This window comes from Manis javanica, chromosome 10, assembly GCF_040802235.1.
Source record: "Manis javanica isolate MJ-LG chromosome 10, MJ_LKY, whole genome shotgun sequence".
Taxonomy (NCBI): Eukaryota; Metazoa; Chordata; class Mammalia; order Pholidota; family Manidae; genus Manis; species Manis javanica.
The window spans coordinates 62,257,435-62,283,908 of record NC_133165.1 but is presented as its reverse complement, the minus strand read 5'-3'; the positions used below and the strand labels follow the sequence as shown (position 1 = coordinate 62,283,908).

Genomic DNA, 26,474 nt, shown 5'->3' with positions numbered 1-26,474 from the left:
ATTTACCATCATCACCCATTACCCATATTATTTCTTTCAAAAGATAACTTGTTTCTCAAGCTGTTGTACACAGAAAAATATAAACTCTTTACATTAAAATTCAGAAATTTATTGATATTTTTTCACCAAGTACTAAGCAGAATTTAAGATATTTACGGCTTAGAACAGTTGAAATGATCCTAAAATTTTTATGAATGCAACACATATATAACTAAAATAAAAATGAATAGTATTTAATAATTAAATCACTTGAAAAAATTTGCTCAATAATTTATCTGAAATTAAACAGATACAAAGATAACTGGGATCTGGGCACCTTGTAAAATGAGAGTACCACTTTATCTTTCTCATAAAACTGTGATCCTAGTAAAACAGTGGTTCAGTTCTATTCCCCACCCACAGAAGCCACAATGTGTCAACTCTCAAGTTTTTTTTGATTTGTAAGAATGACAATTTTGGCTCCACTTATAAATGTTTCCAGGAGGCTGTCAGAGATGCGTGACTTAGTCTCACTCAGAAGAGGAGAGGATCAGCATCTCAGCCTATCGGTCATGGCTTTCTTTCTTCTGTGCTCACTGAGGTCAAATGTCCTCATGTAATTATAAATGTTGAAAGGTAAAATTACATCTTAACAGCAGCCAAAAATTTATATATTTTTAATATATTTACAATATTGTACATATTTACATGACCACATCAAATACTGAATTGTAGAAACAGGAGACCATCTATACAGGCATTTATTTAATACCTCAGCATTATTTCCTGTGCAAACTGAAACCTTTCTCAAATTTCTTAGAAAGCTAAAGACAGTCAACACTGCGAAGGCCACCATCCATGGTTAAAGAGCCAAACCTAAAACAGAAAAGAAAAAAGGCATCTCAAAAGATTTATTTATTTGGCTCCCAACATTTTTTTTTTTTTTTCAGGCCCGGCCACTGGCTCCCAACATTTTAAGGAAGAATACAGTATACTTTTCAGAGGAATAAACTGTTATTTTTAAAGGTTTTTTAAAACCATGATATGCTCCATTTTCACTGAAACAGTGGTATTATCATAAGTATGTGAAAAAATACAGTTCAGTAGCTTGAGAAGACTTCTTAAGAGAAAATGGAAAGTGAGAAAATCTAGAAAATATTGGGAAGAACTGGATAATTTCATTTTGGTGGGATGTGATTTATAGGCAAAGATGTAGAGTTGGGAGTGTGACATACTCAAGGACACTAAGGAATGGAACCTGCTAGAACAGAATGTTATTTGGGGAAGTAGTGGGTAAAAAAGGTGAGAGAACAGGTAGGGGGCCAGAGTATTATATTCTTTGAATTCTAGTATGAATTGAGACTTGCCCTTTTAGGTAACAGGAATGACTAGGAATTTCTGAGCCAAGGGAACAGCATGGCATGATTAGTCTGGTGTTCGGGAAGATGGTTTTGGCTGTAATACCTATGGCAGATGGGAAGAGCCTGGGGTTAAGGTAACAGGTGGTAAGTTATTAGCATAGCTTATATGGAAGAGTAAAGGGACCTGAATGAGTGTGATGGGGGGAAATACGGAACATTTTGAAGGAAGACTACCAAACCTGATGAAAGGGAGTAAAGAGTAAGTGTCTAAAATAACATGTTCAAGGAAGTAGGAGAAAGGTGGTTCCACTGAAGAGGATGAGGAAATCAGAGTAGAAAATGAGTTGGGAAGAGTGATACTGATTTTTAGGTAGAAAAAAATGTGAAGTGACTGTGAGTTGTGCATATAGAGACAGTGCTCAAGACCTGGCTCCTATTAGTTCTGGCACAAATCCTTCAGCAGTCACTTAACATTTAAGTTATGACGATGCTGTATTTCATCACCCACATATTGCAAGTGAACTGTAATATAAACACAGGGGGGACTGACTGATTGGACATGCCTATGTTGGGAAGTGGGGATTTTATTCCACAAGGCATTAAGTGATTCAATGTAACAGTTTGTTAAAGTGTATTTTAATAGTCTCTTCTATTGCAGATTCTTTAGCCTTATAGGATAAATTCAGGATTTAGCTGAAGTTGTAAAGAAACTATAAATTAGATACTAAAAAAGTTAGATAATTACTATGTAATTGCTATAAACCAATAGGAAAAAGATTTAAAAACCCAATAGGCAATTGGCCAAAAAAGTTGAATGAAAGTAAAAAGATGCTTGACATCAGTATTAACCAAAGAAATGCAAATTAAAACAAAGTATCCGTTTTTCTAAACAAATCAACAAACGTTTAAAAACCTGATGACAGTATTGACAAAAGCATGGCTTTGTCTGTTTGGGACTATAACATATAAGCCTTTTAAAGAGCAAATCAGTAATACCTATCAAAGTTGAAGTGTGCATCATCCTTTGACCTAGCAATTTCACATCTAGAAATTGATCCCTCAAAAATTCTTATACAATTACATGAAGCTCTGTATACAAGTATGTTCACTGACGCATGGTTTATAACTGTGAGAAATTATGCCCAACAAATAGGAATGTGTTATAAATAGTTATGGTAGAATCACACACTGGAGTATTGGGAAGCTGTTAACAATGAAAAAAACATAGAGTTTTATGTATGGACATGACAAAGTACCCATGACACATAACCTTCAGTGAAAAAGACTGAACAGAATTATCCCATTCTTATAAAACACACATGTACAATAAATTATTAATACTGATTATATCTGCAGGAGCAGAGGGGACATGAGAAAGGGCAGGTGGAGTCTTTTCCAAATTTTTACCATTAACATGTATGAAATTTTTACAATAGAATGTATTCTAAAAATTAATTCATTAAAAAAAATTGGTAACACTACAGAAGCATCTAGTAACTTTCTGCACATAGGTCAAAAATTATGTGACTTTCTGATAATCTTTCTAAGTTTTAGGAACTTTTATTTGGTCTTTTTATTTGAAAGAATAGGTGTAGTGGGCAAAGGATTATTTGAGGATATAGGAGGCTGAGTTCTAGCTCTAGCTCATCTTCTTAGGTATGAACTTCACTACCAACAGAACATGGATAAAGGCTATCTGCTCTGCTACTGTATAAGGTTGGAATGCATGTTAAGTAAGATAATGCAGTACAAATATGCCCTTCAAGTGTACAAGATACCATATAAATGTGAAATATTTCTATTAGAATTTTAGGGCTTACAGAACCCATGGATGAGCACTTAAGGGTACAACAGAACCTAAGGGTTCTATTAGCCAAATATGACTTATGTAGCACCATTTAGAGTGCTGGCATCTTATAAGCTTTCTTATTCCAAAACTGAAAATTATGATTCTAATGAGAAAATATTATGAAAATAATGTGTAAGAGAGTTTTGTTTTCACAAAGTGGTTCAAACAAGCAAATAATTCTACTAACCAGTGCTTCTATAAAATGTATCAATCACAGTTGACTTGTCTTTATCCAAATAACCCTAAACATATTAAGAGGCTCTATGGAAGTCATAAAATATTAGGGTTTTGATTTTTATATACCTTTCCCACTGCTTATCATATTGATACAAGCAGACAGACAGATACAAGTACAGAACTACATATACTCAATTGCATATAAAATCACAGGGCAGAATATTTGCATTACTCACCTTTCTAAAATATGGTTATTTTCAGCAAGTTCTTTAACCACACCTTCCATTTCTTCCTTTAATTTCTTCATACTATACATATAAAATAAGGATGATAAGCATCTCTGCTCGAAGAAGTATGCAAATATTTTAGAATTATATTTATATTGTTTTAGTTCTCTAGATTGAACTAGGTCATTAAATAAGATTAGCAAATATACTCACAAAAAATATAAAAAATTTCAAAATAAAAGAGTAAGATCGTTTACTACACTGATGGACAGTGACTGCAATGGGGTATGTGGGGGGGACTCGATAATATGGGTGAATGTAGTAACCACATTGTTTTCATGTGAAACCTTCATAAGAGTGTATATCAATAATACCTTAATAAAAAAAGGAAAGAATAAGATCGCATGCTGAAATAAACACACACAGAAATATCATAGTTACTAAATAATAAATTCTTACCCTAGAGTCATTTCCACTAATGTGTTAGAACATGGATAAATTGGGGTCATAGTATGTTTGATTCCACTGGTGGCTGCAAACATTTTCTGAGGCAAAGTTTCTTGTAACTAAAACATCAGAAAAACCCACATAAATCACAGAACAAAGTGCTTACCACAGATCTTCTATCAAATGTTACAGGTTTTAAAAAGCTCTTTATAGCTTTAAGTTTCAATTTAAAAACCATTAATGATAAATAGTTAAATCACATTCTTTTTAAAAAGCTTTTCTTATATATATAAAAGAATGGTCTCTCAGATGCTTTTAACTATAAAACATGTTAAGTTTTTGAAATGGCTCAAAATACATATCACAAATGGGCAAGCAGAGCTAAATAAAGGCATATTATATCCTATTTCTTCCTTCTTAATCATTATCAAATATAAATTAAGAATTTTATTTAAAAATTTCCTAATAGTACAACAACTTTTTTTTAGGTACTGTGGTAGCTATACCTCATTAGTATAGTCTTGATACTTCGATACTTCTTCCTCGATATCAAAACACTGACTCGTTAAGGATAATAACTGTTTCCTAAGATGAAGCATCTTTCTGAAAAACAAAAAGAATTAATATAAGCTGTCTAATGAAATTTTACTTAAAATATACAACATACATTAAATTGTATATTGTGCAGTCAACCACTAATCATTCCCCAAAAAGTTTACTTACCTCATCCACTCTTCTGACTTATCCAAGAATGCCTCATACTTTTTGACACATTCATCTGTAAAGTGGGTCATGGCTTTTGTTGCATGGTAATACAGTTTTTGCCTATAATTTAGAAATAATCAGAGGCTTAAACTGATGTCACTATTTCTATTCCTGGTATTACAAATGTTATATATTTGAAAGTGACCTATTCCCTGTAATGACTATTGTGGCTTTAGAATATTTACAGTAGAAAGTCAAAGTTAGTTCTAAGACTGACATTATAGCAACAAGATGAGAAAGACAAGTATCAAAAACTATTTGATGAGGTTAAGGTTAAGAAGGTGGTTAAGTCTGGCTTTGCCCATGGTCTCTATTATCTGTCCTTCTGCAATCAGAGTACCGAGGCAGAAGACTGCCACCTCATTCACTGATCTCAGCAACCTCTCAACCAAGAACCAGAGTGGCCCTCAAATATATACACACTTAGTAACAATTCTGGAAAGCCAAGATTAAAATGTACTTTTTATTGTAAATAATTTCAACTTTAAGAGGAATCATATTAATAACAAAAAATAGTTATTAAACATAATCTGGACACTTACTTATCAAATTTGTGGATCTGCTCTTCATTGTACGCTAGTCCTAAAAATAAGAAAATAAATTGATTCTGTAAATGCAGAATCATAAAACTGCACACAGTATTTTTTTCTGAGATTATCACTTCAAAGAGGCTGAGTTTAAAGCAGATGTCACAGACTCATGATGCATGGGTTAGGTTTAGCCCACAATTGTTTGTATAGTGTTAACATAAAAAACCATTAACTGCCAACATTTAAAAATCAGGATATTTCTAATAACATCTGTATTTCTAGCTTCTCCTGAGATATAGGAACAATAGGTAAGAAATCAGGTGAATGTGAGTAGTGGCTGCCCTTTAGATGCGTATTTCCTTTCCAGTTGTTCTCAGGCTCCACTAGCCAATCTCACTCCTTTTTTTGTTACCTGCCTGGCCTCTAAAGGTTTTAGAGTTCATGACCCGTGATTTAAAATATTCAAAAGGTTAGTTTTAAGAATAATTTTTAGTATATTCAACCTCTTTCCTGATAGAATCAAGTCTGAAATAAGTAGCCACTCTAACAAACCCACCAAATTACTTCGACTGAATTACAATTAGTAGGGCTGATTAGATTAACAAACGGCAAATTTTACTTACTGCGTTCTGCTTTGTCTTTTTTGAACTGGTAGTAAATTTCTGTGATGCAATTTAACAGGACTTGCAGCTTTTCTACACTAAGGAAGAAAAACCCAAATAAATTAGTTGAGTCAATGTGAAAAAGGCCATTTGATAATAAAAACAGAAACTACCAATAAAGTTATGACCTACTGTCTATCTTTTGGATGAGTGCCTTCTTGGTGGGCCCATGTATCTGCCAGCAGTCCACCTGGAGATAACCTGCTTTCGATATCCTGAAGACTGGTTTCTATTGTTCCCTGAGAACTGGAAAGCTAAATCAAACCAATGGGTTGAGATCCAGATTACCCAAAATGAGAGATGATAATTACAATGACAATGGAGTCTAAAGTCTGAATCATATTTATTGTGTAGATTCAATTCAAAGGCAGGATATTTATTTTTATCTTTAAATGCAAGGTCAGTTTCTTAGTCTGACATCCACAAGCACTATAATAAAACACAAGACCAGTTAGTATTAATATATTTTATAAAGCATCTCTTGCATTAAATACACTTTTAAAAAAATTCAAAATACTTTCAGGTTACCTTTTGTTTTTCTTTATCTGTAAAATACAGTTTAATACTTTGTATCTCATAGTTGTTATGAAAATCAAATAGGAGAACCATTAGCGTATTCCCAAGAATAAAATGTAGGTATTCAAAATTGTGCTGTCTGTTTAGAGGTCAAAGGAGAATGAAGTGAAACTTTAAGATCCTGTTCATTTTAAGCTTAGTAAATTTATCACTTATTTACCCCAGAATTCAGTACTTATAAAACTTTTGAAGGATGAAGGTTACAGGACAAATATCTAAAAATTTTAAACGTCCTGATTCTGTTGTTTTCCAAATAGTTTTAAATGGCAGTTTACACTGGTGCCCTTTTTACTATACTCTTGTCAGCACGGGTATTATGTTAAGCCTTGCTAATCTGAAAAACAAAAATAGTATCTAACTGTTATTATGACATGCAATTTTCTATTACTATTGTGCCTGAACATTGTTTTTCAAGAGTTTCACTAGATCTATTCATTTTTAAATTTCTAAATTTCTTTTGTCTATTTATTGCAGATTTAATGTTTTCCTTATCAATCTGCATGAGCTATTTTTATTAAAAAATGTCGTATCCCATTTCCTCAATCTATTTGCTTTTTAGCATTATTTTTTTAACTTACAGAGAGCTTAAATTTCTATAGTCAAATATATATCTTGCTTTTTCATGCTTTATGTCTTCTGTAACATTAATTTTAAGAATGTGTTACCTTTTACTTCCAAAATACAGAAAATAGTTTATAGACAAAATTTTTCTACAGCATGACACAGAAGTGCGAAAATAGCAAAGCCAAAGGGCCAAGGTAAAGGGGTAAGAAGTAAAACTATGAATAAACCCACTGGTGGCAATACTGTGTCTATTAAAAAAGTAGTGTCACACACATATGCAAAAAAAACCTAGAAAATACCTTTACTATAATGTCATACAAAACAGTAAAAACAACTGTATGTTCACAGGATAACACTTAATAACATATGGAAGATCATTTAATAATATATATAAATAATCACTTAGTAATATATGAAGAGATGACTAAAACAATTGTCGTCATTATTTTAGCAGCATGATGAACACCTGCAGGGCTTGCTAAAGCAGTAATTGCTGGGCCCTACCATCAGAGGTGTCTGAGTCTACAGAGGGGGCTCCCAAATTTTCATTTCTAATAAATTCCCATGTGAGGCTGAGGCTCATGGCCCAGGAACTACTTTGAGAACCACTGCTATGGGACACTGAACAGTGCTAAGAGCAGAGCCTAGAGAAGACAGCAAGCGAGCAGGAGACAGGAGAGCAGAGGCTGGAGGCAAGGGCAGAGCCTGCAGCAGAGGCTGACTGGGAGGCAGAGATGGAGACGTGGCATTCTAACATTTGACCTACTGCCCTGAGAATAAATAACACATGGTATGAGCCCCTTTTTACCCTCACATTCTGTTGTTCTTACCCCATCTCACAGAATCCAGAGTGAACTTGTCCCGGGCTGAAACCCTCAAGTGAGACAAGTAGCCAAGCAGAAAAGCTAGGTAAATAGGGACAGATCTGGCATTAGTAATCAACTCTCATATGGTACATAATTTCATGCTCTGGTAGGGACCAAGGGTAGGCTGCCTCAAGATCTGCCATGTTGACATGCAGATTTCAGAGTTGAGAACAATCGAGGCACAAAGAGACACAGAAAGAAACTCTGACCTCCCCACAGCTGCAGAGAAAGAATTCAGATAGAGGACCTGCTCTAGGAGGAGAGCAGTCACCTTAGATGTCTGTATTATAATGTAAACTAAAGGTGGTGGACAGGGAAGGATGGGGCTAAATCTGTTAAAATTCCTTTTTGTGCTCCCTTATTGTTTCTGTGTGGCCCATCAAGTATTTTGTTTATCAAACATTTACTCTTCATATTCCTGAGAATTGCTTCCCCTTCCTTTGAAGTCTTAGACGCCTATCAGCTTCAGGATGACATATATATACCTCATTCTCCCTGTCTTTGGAACCCATGTGTGTGGCTTTCCCATAGGCATGTAATTAGACTGTTTTTTTGCCTTCCTGTTAATCTGTCTCATGTTAATTTGATTCTTAGACCAGCTAGGAGAACCTCGAGGGATAGAGGAAATTGTTTCCTCCCCAACATTCTTCCATAATACATTTTAACAAGACATCCAGACACTATCTGAAATGCTATTGTATTTTTCAGCAGAGTGCAGACTGTTGTCCTAATTTCCTTTTTTAGTTATAGAAATGATTCACTGCCAGGAGGAACTCAAATCTTTCTTTCCTTAGTTTTTATTTTAGAGAAGATCTGATGTTTTCCTACCTTGTATCTATTTCTAAACAAGTTTAAGCATTCTGCATGTCAAATCATACTTATGAACTTGTTTTCATTGCCAGATCAGCAACACAAGAGCATGATGGATTATAAAGGACATTGGGAGAGAGGCAGAGAGACAGGGGCTTAAGCAGACATCTGGAAACATCATCAAGAATTCCATGGCAATAAGGATACTTAAATACTATAAATAGTTGAAGAAAAGGCTACTACTCTCTCTCATGAGATCTTTGGGTACATCATCTCTCTACGAAAATTTAGATCTAATATTGCCAGCAAAGGAATAGACTATGAGCCTATTATTGTCATGATTTTGTAAATACTTACCCTCAACAATTTGGTGTTTATGTCTGAAATTTTGCCTAACTCTGCTGCTTCTAGGTTGATCTTCATCAACTTTTCATATCTATATGAAAAACAAGTATGGAAAAATTAAATGAACATAATGAATACATTGATTTTAAAATATGTTCTATAAATATTTGTTATCATAACCATTTAAGAATGAAATATTGAGTTCAAAACCTAAAATCAATAGATTCCAAGAAAACTCAATGTCTGTGTAAAGAAGGAATTTTATATATTTCTATTTATAAATTTTCAGATAAGAGACAAAATATAAAGGACAATTTCAAATAGTCTTAACAGGATAATAATCAAAATACTAGATTTCAGAATTAATGGAAGTCAACAGGAAATACTGGTTTCATTTATTATATTTCCCTCTGCAGTACAAATAGTTTGTTTAGTCTAGGAAGAGGGCAATTTTAAGTACCATTCTGTTTCAAAAGACATTCTAGAAATAAGATTAATGAAGAGTAAACTACAAGTAATCTCAAAATTCTAAAAATACTATCAAAATACAGTTATAGAATACATCTTTCTATTTCCTTCGTTGATTACAGGTTTTATATTTTCCTATTCAGAGTGTAAGGTATTTGCAAGGTAAAAAATGAGATATTTCTATTTCAGATTACCTTTTCCTTTGCAAAGGAAATGAGAAAGTACAACTGAACAGATGGTATTCATCTTTTACTGAGACAACTGGATATTTTTGCCTTTGTGAGGAAGTAACTTAATCTAAGGCTGTGCTTAATACAAACACCTGCATAGCATGCTGTATTATGCTAAAGACATAACTAAATAAATTATACAGAAATGTAACAGTATTTAACATTTTAACCACAATTAGTAAGGAAGTAATAATCTACTTACACTTTCACAGTTTTTTCAATGCTTCTGATGCAGAAATCCAATGTGATCACAACTTCTGTCTTTTTGTGAACAGTTTCATTATAATCATCTTTAATTAATTCTCTAAAAAATAATATTCTGATTAGTTGATCTAAGGACTTATTTGTTTTCTCTTGTTATCACTAATTACACTGCAGTACTGCTGTTCAGAAATTTAATGGTCTTGCTATACTATGAATGCCAATTAACATTTATTATTAAAGCATCTCTGTGACCTTTATACATATCTAGGGCATAAACCATTACTACTTATTAACAGTTTAGAAATCTAAAGCATTAAATTATATTAAGGAAAAAAAACACTAATCTACAATCACAAAAATAAGCTGAATAGCATTTCATTTTATACCACCAGGATTAATTTTTACTCATAGTAGACAGCTACCTGATTTATATTTTAAATCAGTTACTATGATCTCTGAAGAAGCAGGATGACACAGTAAATAATATAACAGAAGGGTCTACATGAAGGGTCAACAAACTAACACCTGACACTTATTTTTGCTAAGAATGGTATTTAAAAAACAAAAACAAATACAAAATAATAAGACACCTATGAAGCCCGTAAAACCTAAAATATTTACTAACTGAAAAGGAAGAAGCTTGCCAACAGTGGTCTGCATTAAAAATTATCTTCTTGTGACTTACTAAACTAAAAGCTAATAAATAGATAAAAGAAATAGAAGCTTCATGGAACAGTGATGATGGTAGGTAAAAAAGGCAAGGGAAATCTAGAATTCTTAGTAACAATACTACGAAAATAAATGGAATCAACACTTAGATTTTTCTAGAAACTACTTAGTAAAAACACAGAGTCTTCTTAATGGAAAGATAAAAACAAATGCTTACAAGCTGGACACGATGTGAACACACACAATAAATATTATAAGCATAAATTTATGGTTTAACATAAAGGTGACCAGAAAAAAAGAGGCTTATTCTTTTTTCCTTAGAAGCAGCAGCAGAACAAGAATGATGAGATGCTTCGTACATGCTTTTTGCAGGAAGGGAAGGACAGTGTGAAGTGGGTCTACATAGGCTGGCACAAGCATTAAAGCCGAAGAGCTTACTAGCCCAGGCAAATGTGAGGTCCTTACTGCATGCATATAAATTCAAAAGCCTCAAGGGAGGTTGCACAGAACAAGAGGCATGAGTCTCAAGAGAGACTATTTATTATCTGCTCCTATCAGATGGAAAGATGACATCTACAATCATGAAAAGGAAGAAAAAGTGAAATCATATCTATCCACAGACATTTTTTAGGGTCACTTTTGGGGAGAAAATACTTAACAAGAAAATCAATATTCTAATCTAAAATAACTATATGAAGTGATTTAGTAAAAAAAAATTAGCTCCTCAATTGCTTGTCAAGATGAGTGTGTACTCTTACTGTATAATCATTTCATTTATATGAAATTGCCAGAAGAGGCAAATCTAAGAAAGTACCTTAGTGGTTGTCTGGCGTTAGGAGATTATGGTGGGATGGGGAGTGACTGATAACGGGGTGCAGGGTTTCTTTTTGGGTGATAAAAATATTCTAAAATTGGTGATGATGGCTGCACAACTCTTTGAGTGTACTAAAAAAATCACTGAATTGTACACTTTAAAATTGCATGCGTTACACAGTATGTGAGTTATATATCTTGATAATGTTGCTAAAAAAAAAACATTGACTGTATACTTCATTTGGGAAAAGGCAGGGAATGATGGAAGAGTGTGAGGATATAAACCCTAGAGAGAAATACAGAGTGTACTGGATTATAACAATGCCAAAGCCTTTAAGATAGTGAACCGACAGCCAAGTCAAGGCTCTTGAAAATTCATATGCTATAACACTGAATAGTGTGGTGAAGGTTTTGAAATTTAGATACTATTTGTCCTGTCTCATATGGTAACTGTAGGAATCAAATGAAAAAACAGCTCCTAAGTTTTCTGTAAACTAAATGTGAAACAAATGTACTATAATGAAAATCATGCACTTGACCCTACCCAGTCTGAAGAGGTAAAGTATTTTATTAATGATGGGGTGGTTATGTTATTTAGTGAGGTCTATGTGACATTTTCCAAATTTCAGTCTATTACTTACATCAACCATCGTATCCCCTTTCGCATTAATTCCTGATAAAGCAGCAAGGTACTGGCAATTTTACAGGCATAACACACAACTCCTGTTACTGCCTAATGAAGAAACACAAAATGTCAGTATTTGGTGCTAATTGTGAGACAAGGTAAGAAAAACTTTCACAAAAAAATTTTCAAGCTTATGCATGTTTAATCAGTTTAATTAAAAACACAAACTACCAATTTCTAAAAGCTAAGCACAGATATAACTACAATAAATATTTCATCCTTAACATGATTGTTAAAACTTACTGTCTCAATGCAGAACATTTTCTTATGAGGTTAAGAAAGGACATAAACAAGAAAGAACATAAAAATAATTTGCAATGGGTAACGATCTAGATGAATAACCTCCTAAATCATATAGACACATATATAAAGACACCACACATTTTATTGCTTCCACTATTGATAGGAAAATCTTAATTTAGGTGTTTATAATTTAATTAAATACTAACCTTAGCCATGCTAGCATCCCCATCTAAATCATAACGTGGATGCACTTTAGGGAGGGAAACTGAAATATGAAGTAAAATAATTAAAATCAGAAATAATTTTAAATAAATTATTTAACCTTTACATAGCAATCTCTAAATTAAGCGTTAGTGGGAAAACTAATGTTCTTTTCCTGGATAAAAAAGCCATTTGAAACAATAATGCTCATTCTTCACAAATTACTAACAAATTACCTGTAATATTTCTAACAAGCTTCATTTTTTTTTCTTAAATATATTCCAACACAAGCTTAATGCTTCTCTTTAAATCTAAATCAAATTCCAAAGATCCAAGTAAAATTTAAACATCTGAGTAATTTATTTATTTTTTTCACCAGTAGGATCAGTAACTTAAAATATTCCAAAATGCAGATCTAATTTCACTTAGACTCAAAAGCCTGGCAGAATGTCCTATTCACACTGGACACAGCAAATATTTACTCAAATTTAAGATAAAAAGGGTTATTTTGAGAGGTAGTAAAATACTAAAAGCAGAGAGCTACAGAAAAACATACTTGACAGACTACTTCACCATTTTATGCAACAAAATATTTAAGGTTAAAGTATGCTGCCAACAAATCTTTTCAACTTTATTACTGGTGTCATTCAACCAGTAATTTCAATGTTTGTGAAAGTTCTACATTAATGTCATCATCAATTAACTTCATGAATATGATAATCATTTTTTACAGGTTTTTTTTTTTTTAAGTAGCAAGTAAGAACAGTAAGAAAGTTCCTGACTTACTTTTTTCATATATCAGTCCTATGGTACTCAGAGGTTCCCGACTTACTAAGAAGATGGGATTTTCCTCAGTAGTTTTAGGAAAATGCTGTGCCAGTCTTCCAGGTTCTAGAACTAAGCGACGTCCTTCATATATAAGTTCTTGATTTGAAGAAACAATTTTGGTTTGTTTATACACCAGTTCATGAAATATAGTAGCACTGTGTGAGAAAAATCCAAAAGGACAATGTAATTGGGATAAAATGAGAGGTAAATTTTTTTTTTTAATGAGTGCAACAATATCCATTTCTAAGTATACTTCAGATCATAACCAGTCCATAGAAATACTGCTGTGTTGATGTGGATACTATAAAGACTATTAAACTGAAAATTCCATGTAACCTTTCTATATAGCAATCAATTCTAAAATATTTTTATGTTTGGCCTTCTATTGGCTATATGCTACATGCAGGACTCTTAATATTGAATAACGGGTGCCGACGCAGCAGAGCGCAGAAGAGCAGTGACTCCAGAATCACAGTGCCTGAATTCAGGTAACAGATCCCACTATGTCCTGTATTGCCTCATGTTACTGAAGTCCTCTGGGCTAAGTCTCCTCATGTTTAAAGTGGGACTAACAGTACTCACCTCACAGAATTGTGGTGAGGATTAAATGACTTTATATAAAGAACTGAGAACAGTATTGGCAACATGATAAAAAGTTTGTTAAATGAATTAATAAAAACATGTATTTTCAAAATGATGTTTTAAGGAAAAAGGTAGATTCTCCCTAAAGTTAAGATCAATGAAATCAAAATAACATTTCAGCAGCAGTGTTGAGATCTGTCTCTACCTCAAGCATCTGCTGAGATCTGGCTCAGGCTTGGGTGGGCTTTTTATGTTCAAACATACTCTTACGAGGAAATAGCAGCCAACTCCTAACCATAATAAACACTTATCCAGGCTATTAAGTATCAAAATAAAGATGAGTAATGTATTTAGTCTAATGTTACATTATTTTACTTATTATATTTACATTTAATGTTTATAATTTTCATATTAGATACAGATACTAGATATTATATCTAAAATACTATTTTATTCTAATTTCACTCCTTAATAAATTACACGAAAATTTCTTTTTGGGTTTTTTAGGTATCAAAACTATTTTCTGAAACTTCTTAAAGCAGAAATTTAGGAATACAGAATGAGTGTAAGTTTTTTTCTTTTTCTTTTAAAAACATTTTACTTTGAGATCACTGTACATTTACATGTGGCTCTAAGAAATAATATGGAGAGATGCTATAAACCCTTCACCCAGTTTGCTCCAATGGTAACATCTTGCTAAATACAATATTACAACCAGGATATTGATAAAACCCACCTATCTCATTCAGATTTCCCTAGTTTACATGTAAGCATGTGTATATTTAGTTATATGCAGTTTTATCACAATGCATGTAATGTGTATTGTTTAGGTAAAACAAATCATTATTATCCAGCACCTAATAAGGGCTTTATGCAAATAATAACTACATTAACTATATTTAAAACATGCATTAGTATTTTTCAAATGATAGGATAGTCCTCTAAAAAAAACCTGGCTCATTTATTAGTAGATGATATTTGTGGTTATGTAATTATGTAATTTGAAAGAAGGTATAGAAATGAATATAGTCTTATAAAACCTGTTTAAGAACAAGCTAATTTACTCTTAATTTTAGAAAACTAGAAATCTTTTTACTCCAAAGCTAAGTGAAAAGGAATTTATTAAGCACACAAACATAATTTTCTAAGTGGGAAGTAGTTGGCTTTGGTAAAGCTGAGGCATCTTTTCTATTCCTCCTAATTTATGAAGATAATTATTATGTAATACAACATTATGATATGGGAAGAAGATACAAAGAGATACTTACGTGTTATAGCTATGAATGTAAATTTTATGAGATGTCATTTGTTGTAGTGAAAAAACATGAATTATCATTCGATGAAGTATATCACTAGTTTCTGCAAAAAACTGGTCAAAACCCCAACACTTTTCCTGATCAGCTTCAAGGATATTTGCAAGAACAGGGGTAAGCAGAACTTGAAGACCCCTAAAACAGCATTCAAAAAAGTTAGGTGAAAAATGAATGTTACATTTTGTCTAGGTATAAAATCATATTTACCAACAAATCAAAGGAAGTCCTATCAATATTATTAATTAAAAAAAATTTCTAAATCTGCCAACTTTTCAGAAAGAAAGGTAACTGATTTAATATTTGTAACTTGGTGTGCTAATGACTGATTAGCCAGATAAGGCCCATTATCCTCACAAAATATGCAATCTGTGCTTCAGATTGTCAAATTAGTGACTCTGAGTTTCAGCAATATAATTTTAAACAGCAAGTATTTGTTTCCTGAGGTCAATTTTATCAGTTTTGCCTGATATCCCCAAAATGCATATTTTCTAAATAAAAATTTAACACAAATCACTATTATAATATTAAATTTCTGCTCTTCCAATAAAATGACTTTCTCTTGGTAATTGTAGCTGCATGACACTATTTTATTTTAGAAACTTTTCTTAAATGATACACAATAATGAAACTGTCAGACAGTGGTTTTCAAAAATGATTTTAGCAGTGAACTCTTGGTTTAAATGAGTTTTCACAGAAATTAATATATAAAATGCGAGCTGATATTTCAATAGCTTGTGACATGTAATCTACTTAAATAGAATTAATACGTATTTAAATATTTAGTATTTAAATAAACAAAATTATATCTTGAAAGTTATACAGATAGCACCCACAAATTATAACAGGTGTTTAGCCAGTGAATCATAAACTATGTGAGTGTTTGCTTGGAGATCATACAATTACTACACTCAGAGAAAATGGAAGTTAATTCAGTAATCACAAATTCTAAATACTGATGAGTGTCTTAGCTTTACTTCCAAGGTAAAATCTAAAATAATTACTCTCTACTTTAAACTTATTTTACCTTAAATCTTTCTTTGTGATAACAGGATTCATATCTGACAATGTAATTTTTTCAAGTTCTGGCCGCTAAATTGAAAAAGACCCATATGAACATTTGAAATGCTGGAAAAAGTAGTAGAAACTATTAGTTCTCACCTTTTAAATAATAAGAATGCTTATTAAAAATGAGGATAGTATTAAGCTTCTTTAGTGTTTGTGTTTTAGAACTCTAGTTACTCCTAACTATACCACTATTTGTGGTCTGCCGCCCTGGAGGTCAATACAAAAGATGCAATCCTAAGCTGGATCCCCTCACTGGAAAGAACTCCAAGAGCAGTGACAAGCAATCTCAAAAATATATATGCCCTATATCCTAACAGAGATCTGGAAAAATTATTTATATAGATCATAATCAATCTTTACATTACCAGAAAAATTACAAATCAATACATATGCTTTAATAATATCTAATAAAAAAACAAAACAAAACAAAACTACACTTAAGTATCTGTGATTTTAGTCAACAAAGATTCCTAACACCAAAGTGACAAAGTTGAGAACGAGGTACCCTAATCTTACCGAGAAAGACTACAAGAAACAGGCATGTCTCCACTCCAGTCAATTGGTCCGTTTTCTGCTTTCTGTACTCCAGATATTGCACCAGAAGGCTTTCCAGTAATTATTTTATACCTTGGGAGGAATAACAGCAGAATAAAACAAGTAGTTCATTATTGCATAGACTATCAATGGGCTTTGCAAAAGTATTTCCTCAGTTACACCTACAATTATCTACTAGATGAAACTTTGTGATTGTTGTTCACAGGATCCATAAAACAATCAAAATATTTTGAATCTGACTGACTGAAGCAGAATAGTGGTTGTATGATTATTTTATATATGCCATAATTAATTTTCATGTGGGATGTCAGAGTGCCATATAACAGCATCTTGATGTTCACAACAAAAATATTAACTTTTCCATCTGAAAAAATTGAGCAAACACAAAAAAAATTATGTTACAGGATGTCTCTAGACCATGAAAAAAGCATTTAATCCCTCTTACCCATACTATTCAAAGGCACAGTCAACTGGACTATGAAATTACTTCAGAATGAACAGTGGCACTGTTTTTTTAAGAATAGATAAAACCAATCATAACACAGTATCAGAATGATTCTTTGCATAATGAAAAAATATATACACATAGAGGAATAGCTGTGTGTACCAAACTTAAAAGCCAAATTTAATTTGATTATTGATGAGGTGATAAAAATACAGATGAATTGAAGAAAGGGATGTCTAAGGAAGCAAAAGAATGATGTAAATGTAATGATGTGGCAAGTCAAGGAAAGCAACCTTTTAGGTTTCAGTATTTTCTAAACAAAACCTGAGAGTAGGAGAGAAAAATAAGAGCTCATGTCTTCAAAAATACTTTAACCCAGATGAAAATGTTAAACCTAACATAGCAGAATCTTACATAAACTTATAGACATTATTTCTGGCATTATTATTTTTTTGGTTTAATGTCTACATAAATGTGCTCTGAGCAAATCATACAATTTTTAAAAATATAGAACAAACCAGTACAACTGATTTGGACTGCTTGCTGCTTCCTCAGCAGAGACAGCCAGGATTTCTGCCTTAAGGAGATTTTTCAGAGAAGAAGGAAACTAATGTGAAAAGTAAGCTGCATTCAGGTGAGAAGGATCTGACTACGGAGGAATATATGTGAGATTAATGCAAGAAAAGAGAAGTGAATAGAATGAATGGCAGGGTTCTCAAGGGAATGCTTACAAATTCTTGAAAAAAATTAACTAATTTTGATAAGATCGTATGTAACACAATCCTAACATATAATAGAGGTGCTGAGAGATCAACATCATTGTGAAGGGAGAGGAATGCTTCATCTGTTAGTAAATAACAACAGTCACTTTTACTACTTCAAGTACCTCTGATCATTCATTTGCAGTTCAAGGAAAGTTGACTTTCTGTGCAAATAAGGAAATAAACTTTTCTAATGATGTATCTGCCCACATGGTGGTCAAAATCAACAGGTATTTCACATGCTTTATCAGGGAGAATCATACTTTAATACATTTTTAGGACAGCAGGAAATGCTGATATTGTTTAAAACATATCTATGACAATAAAAGCATGATTAACTGTTAGGTTCAATTTACATCTAATGAGAAAAACACAAACTGACTCTTGGACCTCATTAATGAATATATTTTATAACAATGGGCACTGCTGTAAAGCAGGCTCAAGAAGATGCTATCCCTAATCATCAGTGTAGTAATGGGTATCTTCTTCCCATGAATATGTACATTGTCTTTGCTGGAAAATATTTAGATACCCAGGTTTTAGCAAAAGTCATCATATCAGATGAACTGGTTTTACTTCCTCAAACCAACAAAAGAAAAAGGCTTCTCCCTCCATTTTCTAAGATTAGATAGAAGATTCTATTTTATATAGTTGTAAACATTACTTTTAAGTCATGTTTGCTTATAAAAGGCAGAGTCAAATATATAAAGGTGTGAGGAAAATGTTAAGATCTGAAGAATGTGTGATAGTGGATCTGTGGCATCTTGCTGCACTGATGGCAGTGACTGCATTGGGGTATGGGTGGGGACTTGACAATATGGATAAATGTAGTAACCACATTGTTTTTTCATGTGAAACCTTCATAAGAGTGTATATCAATAATACCTTAATAAAATAAATAAATAAATAAATAAAATAAAAGAATGTGTGGACACATTAGGCTTTCAGTGAGTCACTAACCCAAATCATTCTCTAAACACCATTCATAACCTCATAGCTTTATGTGGACATGGGCTAGCTGTTTCTCATTAAGTAAGGTCACTCACAATTTCTCTTAAAAAGATAAGTGGCAAATGTATGGATGGATTTTATAAAAAATTTCAAGCTAGAAATCCTAATGATTATGGCAGTACATAAATGTATACAATATATAGCAAAATGCATTCAGTCTTTGGACTGAAACTACAACACTAAAAAAAAATTTAGTATTACATTAAATGTTATTTTTGAAATGGTAGAAGAAATCAGATCAGTTCAGGGTAAGAATTATATTTCTTTTAGGTCTGGTAATGATTCTAGTATTTCACAGAAGTACTATTTTTTTCAGTTATATGAAGGAAAAACCCCGTTTAGAACATAAAGAGAAAAAGTGTGCCAAAATAAAATCTGGAAAGCAGTATATTTTTAATGATGGACCAAAGACTGGATGCCATTTATACCTATATATGAGGTTTTAAAATATGACATGAAAAATTATGCCTATACAACTTTTATAAGTCTGCATTTCTATTAAAAGTCAAATAGCTTAAGATACCAGAAAAGATGGCTTTATCAGTGTTTATTCATATACACCTCTAACATGATGAAACAATGTAAGACAGAAATACATTTAAAAATTATTTCTAATTTCGATGAAGAAACCACTTACATCACTTCCTTATTCCTACGTGGCCCTTCAAATGGTCTAAACGGCAGTGATCCTGTAGCTGCGTGGTAAAATGTTACCCCAATGCTCCAAAGATCAACTGTTGCTCCATATTTCTTCTGATGATCTTTTCTCAGCACTGCTCTCTCATACATATCAGGATGCTTGAAAAAAACAAAAAACTACTAACTTGTTTTCTGTAGTAATACATTACACAGAAATGGGCATTCAATTTTTAAATGCCTAGAAATTCTATCTTATTTTCCTAGTAATTCCACTTTCCCAAACTGAAAAAACTATTTTACATCTTCCTCTTTCTCCTCAAATCTCTTCCGCCACCTCCTTTGACCCTCAATTTTGATTCCTCACTTTATACGTCGGACATGGAAATGAAAGCAATCAGAGATCAACTCTCCCTTACTCTTTTTATCAAATACTAACCTCTCTGACTCTGTGTCCGAACTCCAGACCTACTTTCCAGTTACAGTGGAACTGCTCCTATCAAAGGCTAACTTTTTCATCTGTGCTATGCAGCCTGTCATACTGTCTCACTGGTTCTGGAAATCAATTCTTGCAATCACCTCTTATTTTATGCATCCAATTTCCCCCTTTATACACATGCTTTAACATCCCCCATTTTTAAAAAACGCTAAATTGACTCTATAATCTCTTCTAGCTATCATTCAATTCTCTGCTTCCCACCATAGCAAAAGTTATCAAAATAGCTGTCCACAACTTATAACTGCCTATTTTCTCATCTCCCATTCAGGCCTATGGCATTAAATATTATCTATAAACTGTAACTCCCAAAACTATCTCCTGCCCTGAGCTCCAGATTCATATATCCCACTGTTTTCTTGCATGTGTATAAGGTAGCTAAGCTTAACATACCAAAACAGATGCTTGGTCTTCTTACTGAAACCTGTTTCCTTCTAATCTTTATCCTCTAAGTAAATAGTACCACCATCTATCCAGCTGCTCATATCCCAAACCCGTCAGGCAGTCTCGATTCCTTTCACCCCTCACATGTAATCCATCAGAGCAGGTCATATGGGCTCTGAGATGAGAATTAAATGTTCTAGAATTAATTCAGAGGACTAGCCTGAGTAGGTTTATTGGGGACCTAGCAACCCAGGTAAGTAGTTGGTCTGATGTTAAACACATATCCTTAGGCACAGAGGACACTATACTACAGTTCATAGAACAGATCTTTTAAGACATGGCTTAAGAGCTTATAGATCCACAGATTCTAATGGACATTTAAGCTCTGCAGGGGTCATACACGCTTAGTTTCCTGAAATTTGCCTTTATGGAAGTTACACATTAGAACTTTCATATTCTTGCAAGATAAAGCTGGAAGAGTGTATTCTGGCCCAAAGCAGAGTTATCACCCAAATAATCAACAATGCCTTAGGACATTGTAGTGTTTGGCTATGGTGCAAGGGACTGGGAATCAATGCAGGCAACACTGCTTGGGGATGGGGGATGCTTCTAAATAATGCAGTCTGTAAACTGACTCCCAAAGGGTCACAATCCTGGATTTTTTCTGGTGGGGAAGGAGGTGTGGGACTCTTTTGGGAAATACATTTTAATAAGAAATAAGCAGGTAATAAGCATGAAGGGTTTGAAGTTTATGTCCAAACACATGCCTACCAGAAGCACAGAGTCCCAGTGGTTTTGCTGGTTTTGTGGCACAGCACATAAAGAACTGTCCCAAGAGGCACCAGTCAGACCTCTGACCTAGCAGCTGGACTTACTGTATACTTGGTACTGTGAATAGCCAAGTACCTGGACATGCCTGACATCTGGAACATGAGGCCACCAACCTGGCAAGAGGAGATACAGTGATTCTAGAAGACAAAGGGGGCACCTCCTCAAAAGGCGCAATAATATACTGCCTAACAGGTACATCTGGAAGGTTCTCCCTAGGGAGTGTCTGACATGGCCTGGCATGTGCTGGTCTGAACTATCTGGGCCCACTGGCTCTCTCCTCCATGTACTACTTGTGCCTGTGTGGGGCCTGGGCTTCCACATTTGGAATGGAGCATAAGGATGAAGCTACTGCAAAGTTCTCCCATGTTAGTAAGACATCCATCAAATTAAAAACGGTGGAAGAAAGAATGTTGGAGTTTTCTTGGGCTTTTAACACACAAATGAAAGAAGATTTAACAGGTAGCCTGGAAATTCCAAGATGAGAAAAGTTTTCATTTAAGTAAGGAAATATTTCTAGATTGCTGAGCTTCAGGCTATTACTTATCTCTTTTAAACTTCTGGTGCACTGTGTTTGAAAACAGGATTGGGCATAATCTGGAACAGGAAGTAGATTAGAGTAAAATTTCAGGTTAGTACATTATGGACTTGGAGTTCATTATTTAGTGTTATTTCCATTTAAAAAAATCTGTTAGAGGCAAAACCTAAACTGTGGTCCTGGGAGGATGTAATGAAAGAGTAATAGTTGATATTGGGGGATCAACCTCAGAAGGCTGGTGGAGGACTGCTGTTTGTTTTGGTCGGCTACTGGTATTAGTGGGTGGAGACCAGAGTAGAGAGACATTCTACCGAATATGGGACAGTTCTGAAAAATTAGCTTCTCACATCCTGCATGACTTCTGAATATCCTGCCAGAAATTTGTGCAGGCGAGGAGTCTGTTTATAATGATCTAACTCTACTTCCTATGTAAACATAACGTATGTTGTAAGCATAAGGAATTAATTGTAGCTGCAAGAATACAGCTATTGTAAATCTACTTTGTTTAGTTAGAAATTTTACCACGAATTATCCACTGCTTTGGAAAATCATGTCAGTGATTACACCACTGCTTGAGATGTGACTCACTAATACAACACCTGAGTTGCCACTGCGCCTATACGGACGTTGTATACATACGGGTGCAAACATCTGATTACATCATTGGTTTGCCAGTGAAGCTGCTCTTAAATGTTTACATATTAAATACCTATGGCTTTATTATAAATATTTCCCTTCATATTATTATATTATGCTATTCTATTAATTAGGTATGATGGTTGATGTATGATCTAAGAATTTTAAGATATTGAAGGGAATATTGCAAACATTTATTATAAAAAGGAGGTGTTGATACAGGGTTGAGAATACAAGCTTGTAGGAGCTGGTTGGCCTCTGCTTTCCAATTTCAACTCCTACCACCTGCCCCTTCACTAAATTCCAGCCAAACTGCCACCCATTTTGTTTCTCAGACATCTATGGTCATTCTTGTTTCTAGGCTTTGCAGTCGCTGTTCCTCCACTTGCAATGGTCTCCCCCTTAGACATCTGTATGGCTTCCTCTTATCATTTAAGTGTCAGTTCATTCAGAATTGAAAGGAGGCTTTCACTAGCTATGTTTCACCTGCTAATCATTCTTACTACCTTACTGTCTTCCCAACACTTCAAGTATCTGAATTAATCTTACGTACCTGTTTACTTTTTAACTATTTTCCCCACTAGAAATGTGGATTCCATAAAAGCAGGAATCATGTGCTTCTGGTTTTCCCCTGAAATCTCAGGACTTAGAACAGCCTGGTACATAGTAGGCACTCTGTAAATACTTACTGTATGAATATAATCCATCTTTAGGTACTCTCATTAAAAGATTATCAAAACATACCATGGAATTACTGTCAATTTGTGAGGTATGATAATGGCACTGTGGTTGTGTAATAAAATATCTGTAATTCTTATTGACATACTGAGTTAGTTGGGAGTGAAACTGTATGCTGAGATTTGCTGTAGGCATTTTAGCAAAAAAAAAAAAAAGAGTATATGAATAAGGTAAAACTGATTAATTGCTGGATGTACCAGATAATACATATATGGAGATTCAATATTCTATTCTCTACTTGTGTATTTTTAAAACTTCCATAAATTAAAAAAAATTATCAGAATATAACTACAGACTAATTTGTGGTTGTATATTGATGAGAGAACTATTTAATTGCCTTAATTTATGCCAGACTTAGAATAATCTGATAAGACTATAGGGGTGGCTAGACTTCATTCTTCATGTTATAAGATTACAATGGCAGAATCCAACTGGAAAGTCACAGAATCTAAGACTTTTAAGACAAAACCCAGAATCATGAACAATTACTGACAGCATATATTATACACTTAATTACATGCAATTGTACTTACTTTTAAGTATATTTTCTTCAGTGTGTTTACTAACTTCACACACAAACACATCTACATGAACTGTTTCAGCCACAGAGCTTTTTCAGCTTTCTACCATTTCAGGTTAGATCTTTTCAAAGGTTTTCATTTTTAGTGTCTCTAACAATGGTCCTTTGTCTTTCAATAACCAACCTCCCTGAATTGAATCTTCTGCTTCAGAATTATGACTTTTGCTCTACAGGTATTAGTATTTATAACCAGCTTGTAATGAATCAACTGCTTTGACCCAAAAAAAGGGACCTTTACTAGTTAGCAGCTTTTCTGGAGTATGCATAGAGCATTTTCCTTTAATATAGATCCATAGCATTAGTAAAATTATAGAATTTAAGAGTATTATACAACTTAGAAGAATTTTTAACAGAAAAACAGCAGTACCTTTAGGAACCAGTATCTAATTCCCTAGCTACAAACCATGATCATTAGATTAGAAAGTTTTTGTTATAGAAGTTACATAAAACATTTTATAGTGAATTGGCTGACCAATTACCCACATTTATGACATACCCAGCTCTTTAAACAAAATTACTCGTGATACATGACTTACCAAATATTCCTCTGTGCCATAAAGAGAAACAAACTGCTCACCATCTTCTAATTCTCTGGCCGCACCAAAGTCTGTGAGTTTGTACACAGACTGTCCATCGTCCCCTATAACGCGCATGATATTTCCTGGCTTGATATCACGGTGCACTATGCCATTCTCTCGCAAATGATTCATTCCACCCACTTCAACAATAAATATAAAACAAAGGAAATAATAATGTAGGTCTCTGTGTGTGAGCACCAAATTTATTGATACAATTCATTCATATCACTCGTGTTTTTCTGTGGGTTGGTCCAAAGTCATTTTAATCAAAGAAGTAATACATGGCATTTAGACTTTATATCTCGTGTTTGAGCAAGAGTTTTAGAATAGGATTGACAGTCTAAGAGTCCAATTTCAAATACTACCACAAAAATAGAACAGAATGGTCTTAACCACAAGACTTCCTGTTACTTTTGGTTATATACATGTGGGCAACCTGCCTAAACTTAAAGATTCCCAAGGAAGATACCAATTTTTTACCAGTTTTACATTTTTCTTATTTTGGGAAAAAAAATTTCACAGAAAAGTAAACTGGACTCAATCCATGAAATAGCAGAAAAGTAATAGAAAGAGGCAAAATGACTAACTTGTTTCCATAAAAATGTATTTCTCATATGCTTGGTGCTATTCTAAAAAGGCCGTTTTCCTTTTTTTCTTAAGGGTAAAGGTGGGCTACATTGTTGAAATTAAGCTGTGATAGTTTGAGACATTTGTTTGACAGCTGATAGATGAATGCCCAAATATAACATATGAAAGTAAGTTCAGGGGTATCAACAGTCAATTATGAAAACTCAGGGCTACCAGTATATTGGGAAGGCATCATTTATCTTAGTATCTTATTTGATTAGAAAGGCTAGAGCATATCTTCTCTCTCATTTTATCCTCACCTGAATGTTCTCCACACTATTCCAGTATGAAATTCAAGAATTTCCTCCTATTCCCCAAATACTGATTCCTTTCTTTCCAAGAAGGTATTATTCCGTTTGGCTGCCATATTCTTTTTTTTTATAAACATTTTATTGGGATAAAATTCACCTATCATAAAATTCAGCCTTTCAAAATATACAACCTCAAACTCCTCCCAACCACTAATCTGCTGTCTCACTGGTTTTGTCTATTCTGGACATTTCATATAAATGGAATCATGTAACTGTGGCCTTTCATATCTTGGCTTCTCTCACTTAGCGTAAGTGTTCAAGATACATCCATGTTATGGAATGTATCACTACTTCATTTCTTTTTATGAACAAATAATTTTATGGAAAAACCATGTTTTGCTTATCTGTTCATCAGCTAATAGACACTTAGGCTGTTTCCATTTTTTGGCTATTATGAATATTGGTGTACAAGTGTTTTGTGTGGGTGTTTTTAATTATTTTAGGTTAATACCTAGCAATGGAATTGCCAAATCATACGGTAATTCTATGTTTAACCTTTTAATTAACTGCCAGATTATTTGCCAAAGTGTCTACCATTTTACGATCCCACCAGCAGTATATGAAGGCTCCAGTTCCTCCACATCTTCACCAACATTTGTATTTGTTTTTTTGATTTTAGCCATTCTAGTGGATATGAAGCAGTATCCTCTTGGGGTTTTGACTGCATTACCCTAATAACTAAAGGTCTAGCAAATTCTTTTGTCCATTTTTAAATTGGGTTATCTGTCTTTTTATTGTTGTCAGGATAAAAATTCCTCATCCGTATACGATTTGTAAATATTTTCTCTCATTCTGTGGGTTGTCTTTTCACTTACTTGATGTTGTCCTTCGAAACACACAAAAGTTTTTAATGTTGGGGAAGTCTAACGTATCTATGTTTTTCTTTTGTAC

General features: G+C 33.6%; 1 protein-coding gene across 1 annotated transcript in view; it reads right to left on the bottom strand.

The window, feature by feature from the left end:
* Positions 1-641: 641 nt before the first annotated feature.
* TBK1 (TANK binding kinase 1) overlaps positions 642-26,474 on the bottom strand; it is a 36,357-nt gene continuing 10,524 nt past the window's right edge. The window contains exons 5-21 of the mRNA XM_017663936.3: positions 24,604-24,785; positions 19,869-20,029; positions 16,976-17,086; positions 15,350-15,529; positions 13,458-13,654; positions 12,677-12,735; positions 12,184-12,275; positions 10,059-10,160; positions 9,171-9,249; positions 6,130-6,251; positions 5,959-6,035; positions 5,348-5,387; positions 4,764-4,865; positions 4,547-4,643; positions 4,053-4,159; positions 3,603-3,674; positions 642-855 (exon numbers count right to left, since the gene is read on the bottom strand). Of these exons, the coding sequence (XP_017519425.1) occupies positions 804-855; positions 3,603-3,674; positions 4,053-4,159; positions 4,547-4,643; positions 4,764-4,865; positions 5,348-5,387; positions 5,959-6,035; positions 6,130-6,251; positions 9,171-9,249; positions 10,059-10,160; positions 12,184-12,275; positions 12,677-12,735; positions 13,458-13,654; positions 15,350-15,529; positions 16,976-17,086; positions 19,869-20,029; positions 24,604-24,785 (1,832 nt within the window). The 3' untranslated portion in view covers positions 642-803. The remainder of the gene's footprint in view (positions 856-3,602; positions 3,675-4,052; positions 4,160-4,546; positions 4,644-4,763; positions 4,866-5,347; positions 5,388-5,958; positions 6,036-6,129; positions 6,252-9,170; positions 9,250-10,058; positions 10,161-12,183; positions 12,276-12,676; positions 12,736-13,457; positions 13,655-15,349; positions 15,530-16,975; positions 17,087-19,868; positions 20,030-24,603; positions 24,786-26,474) is intronic.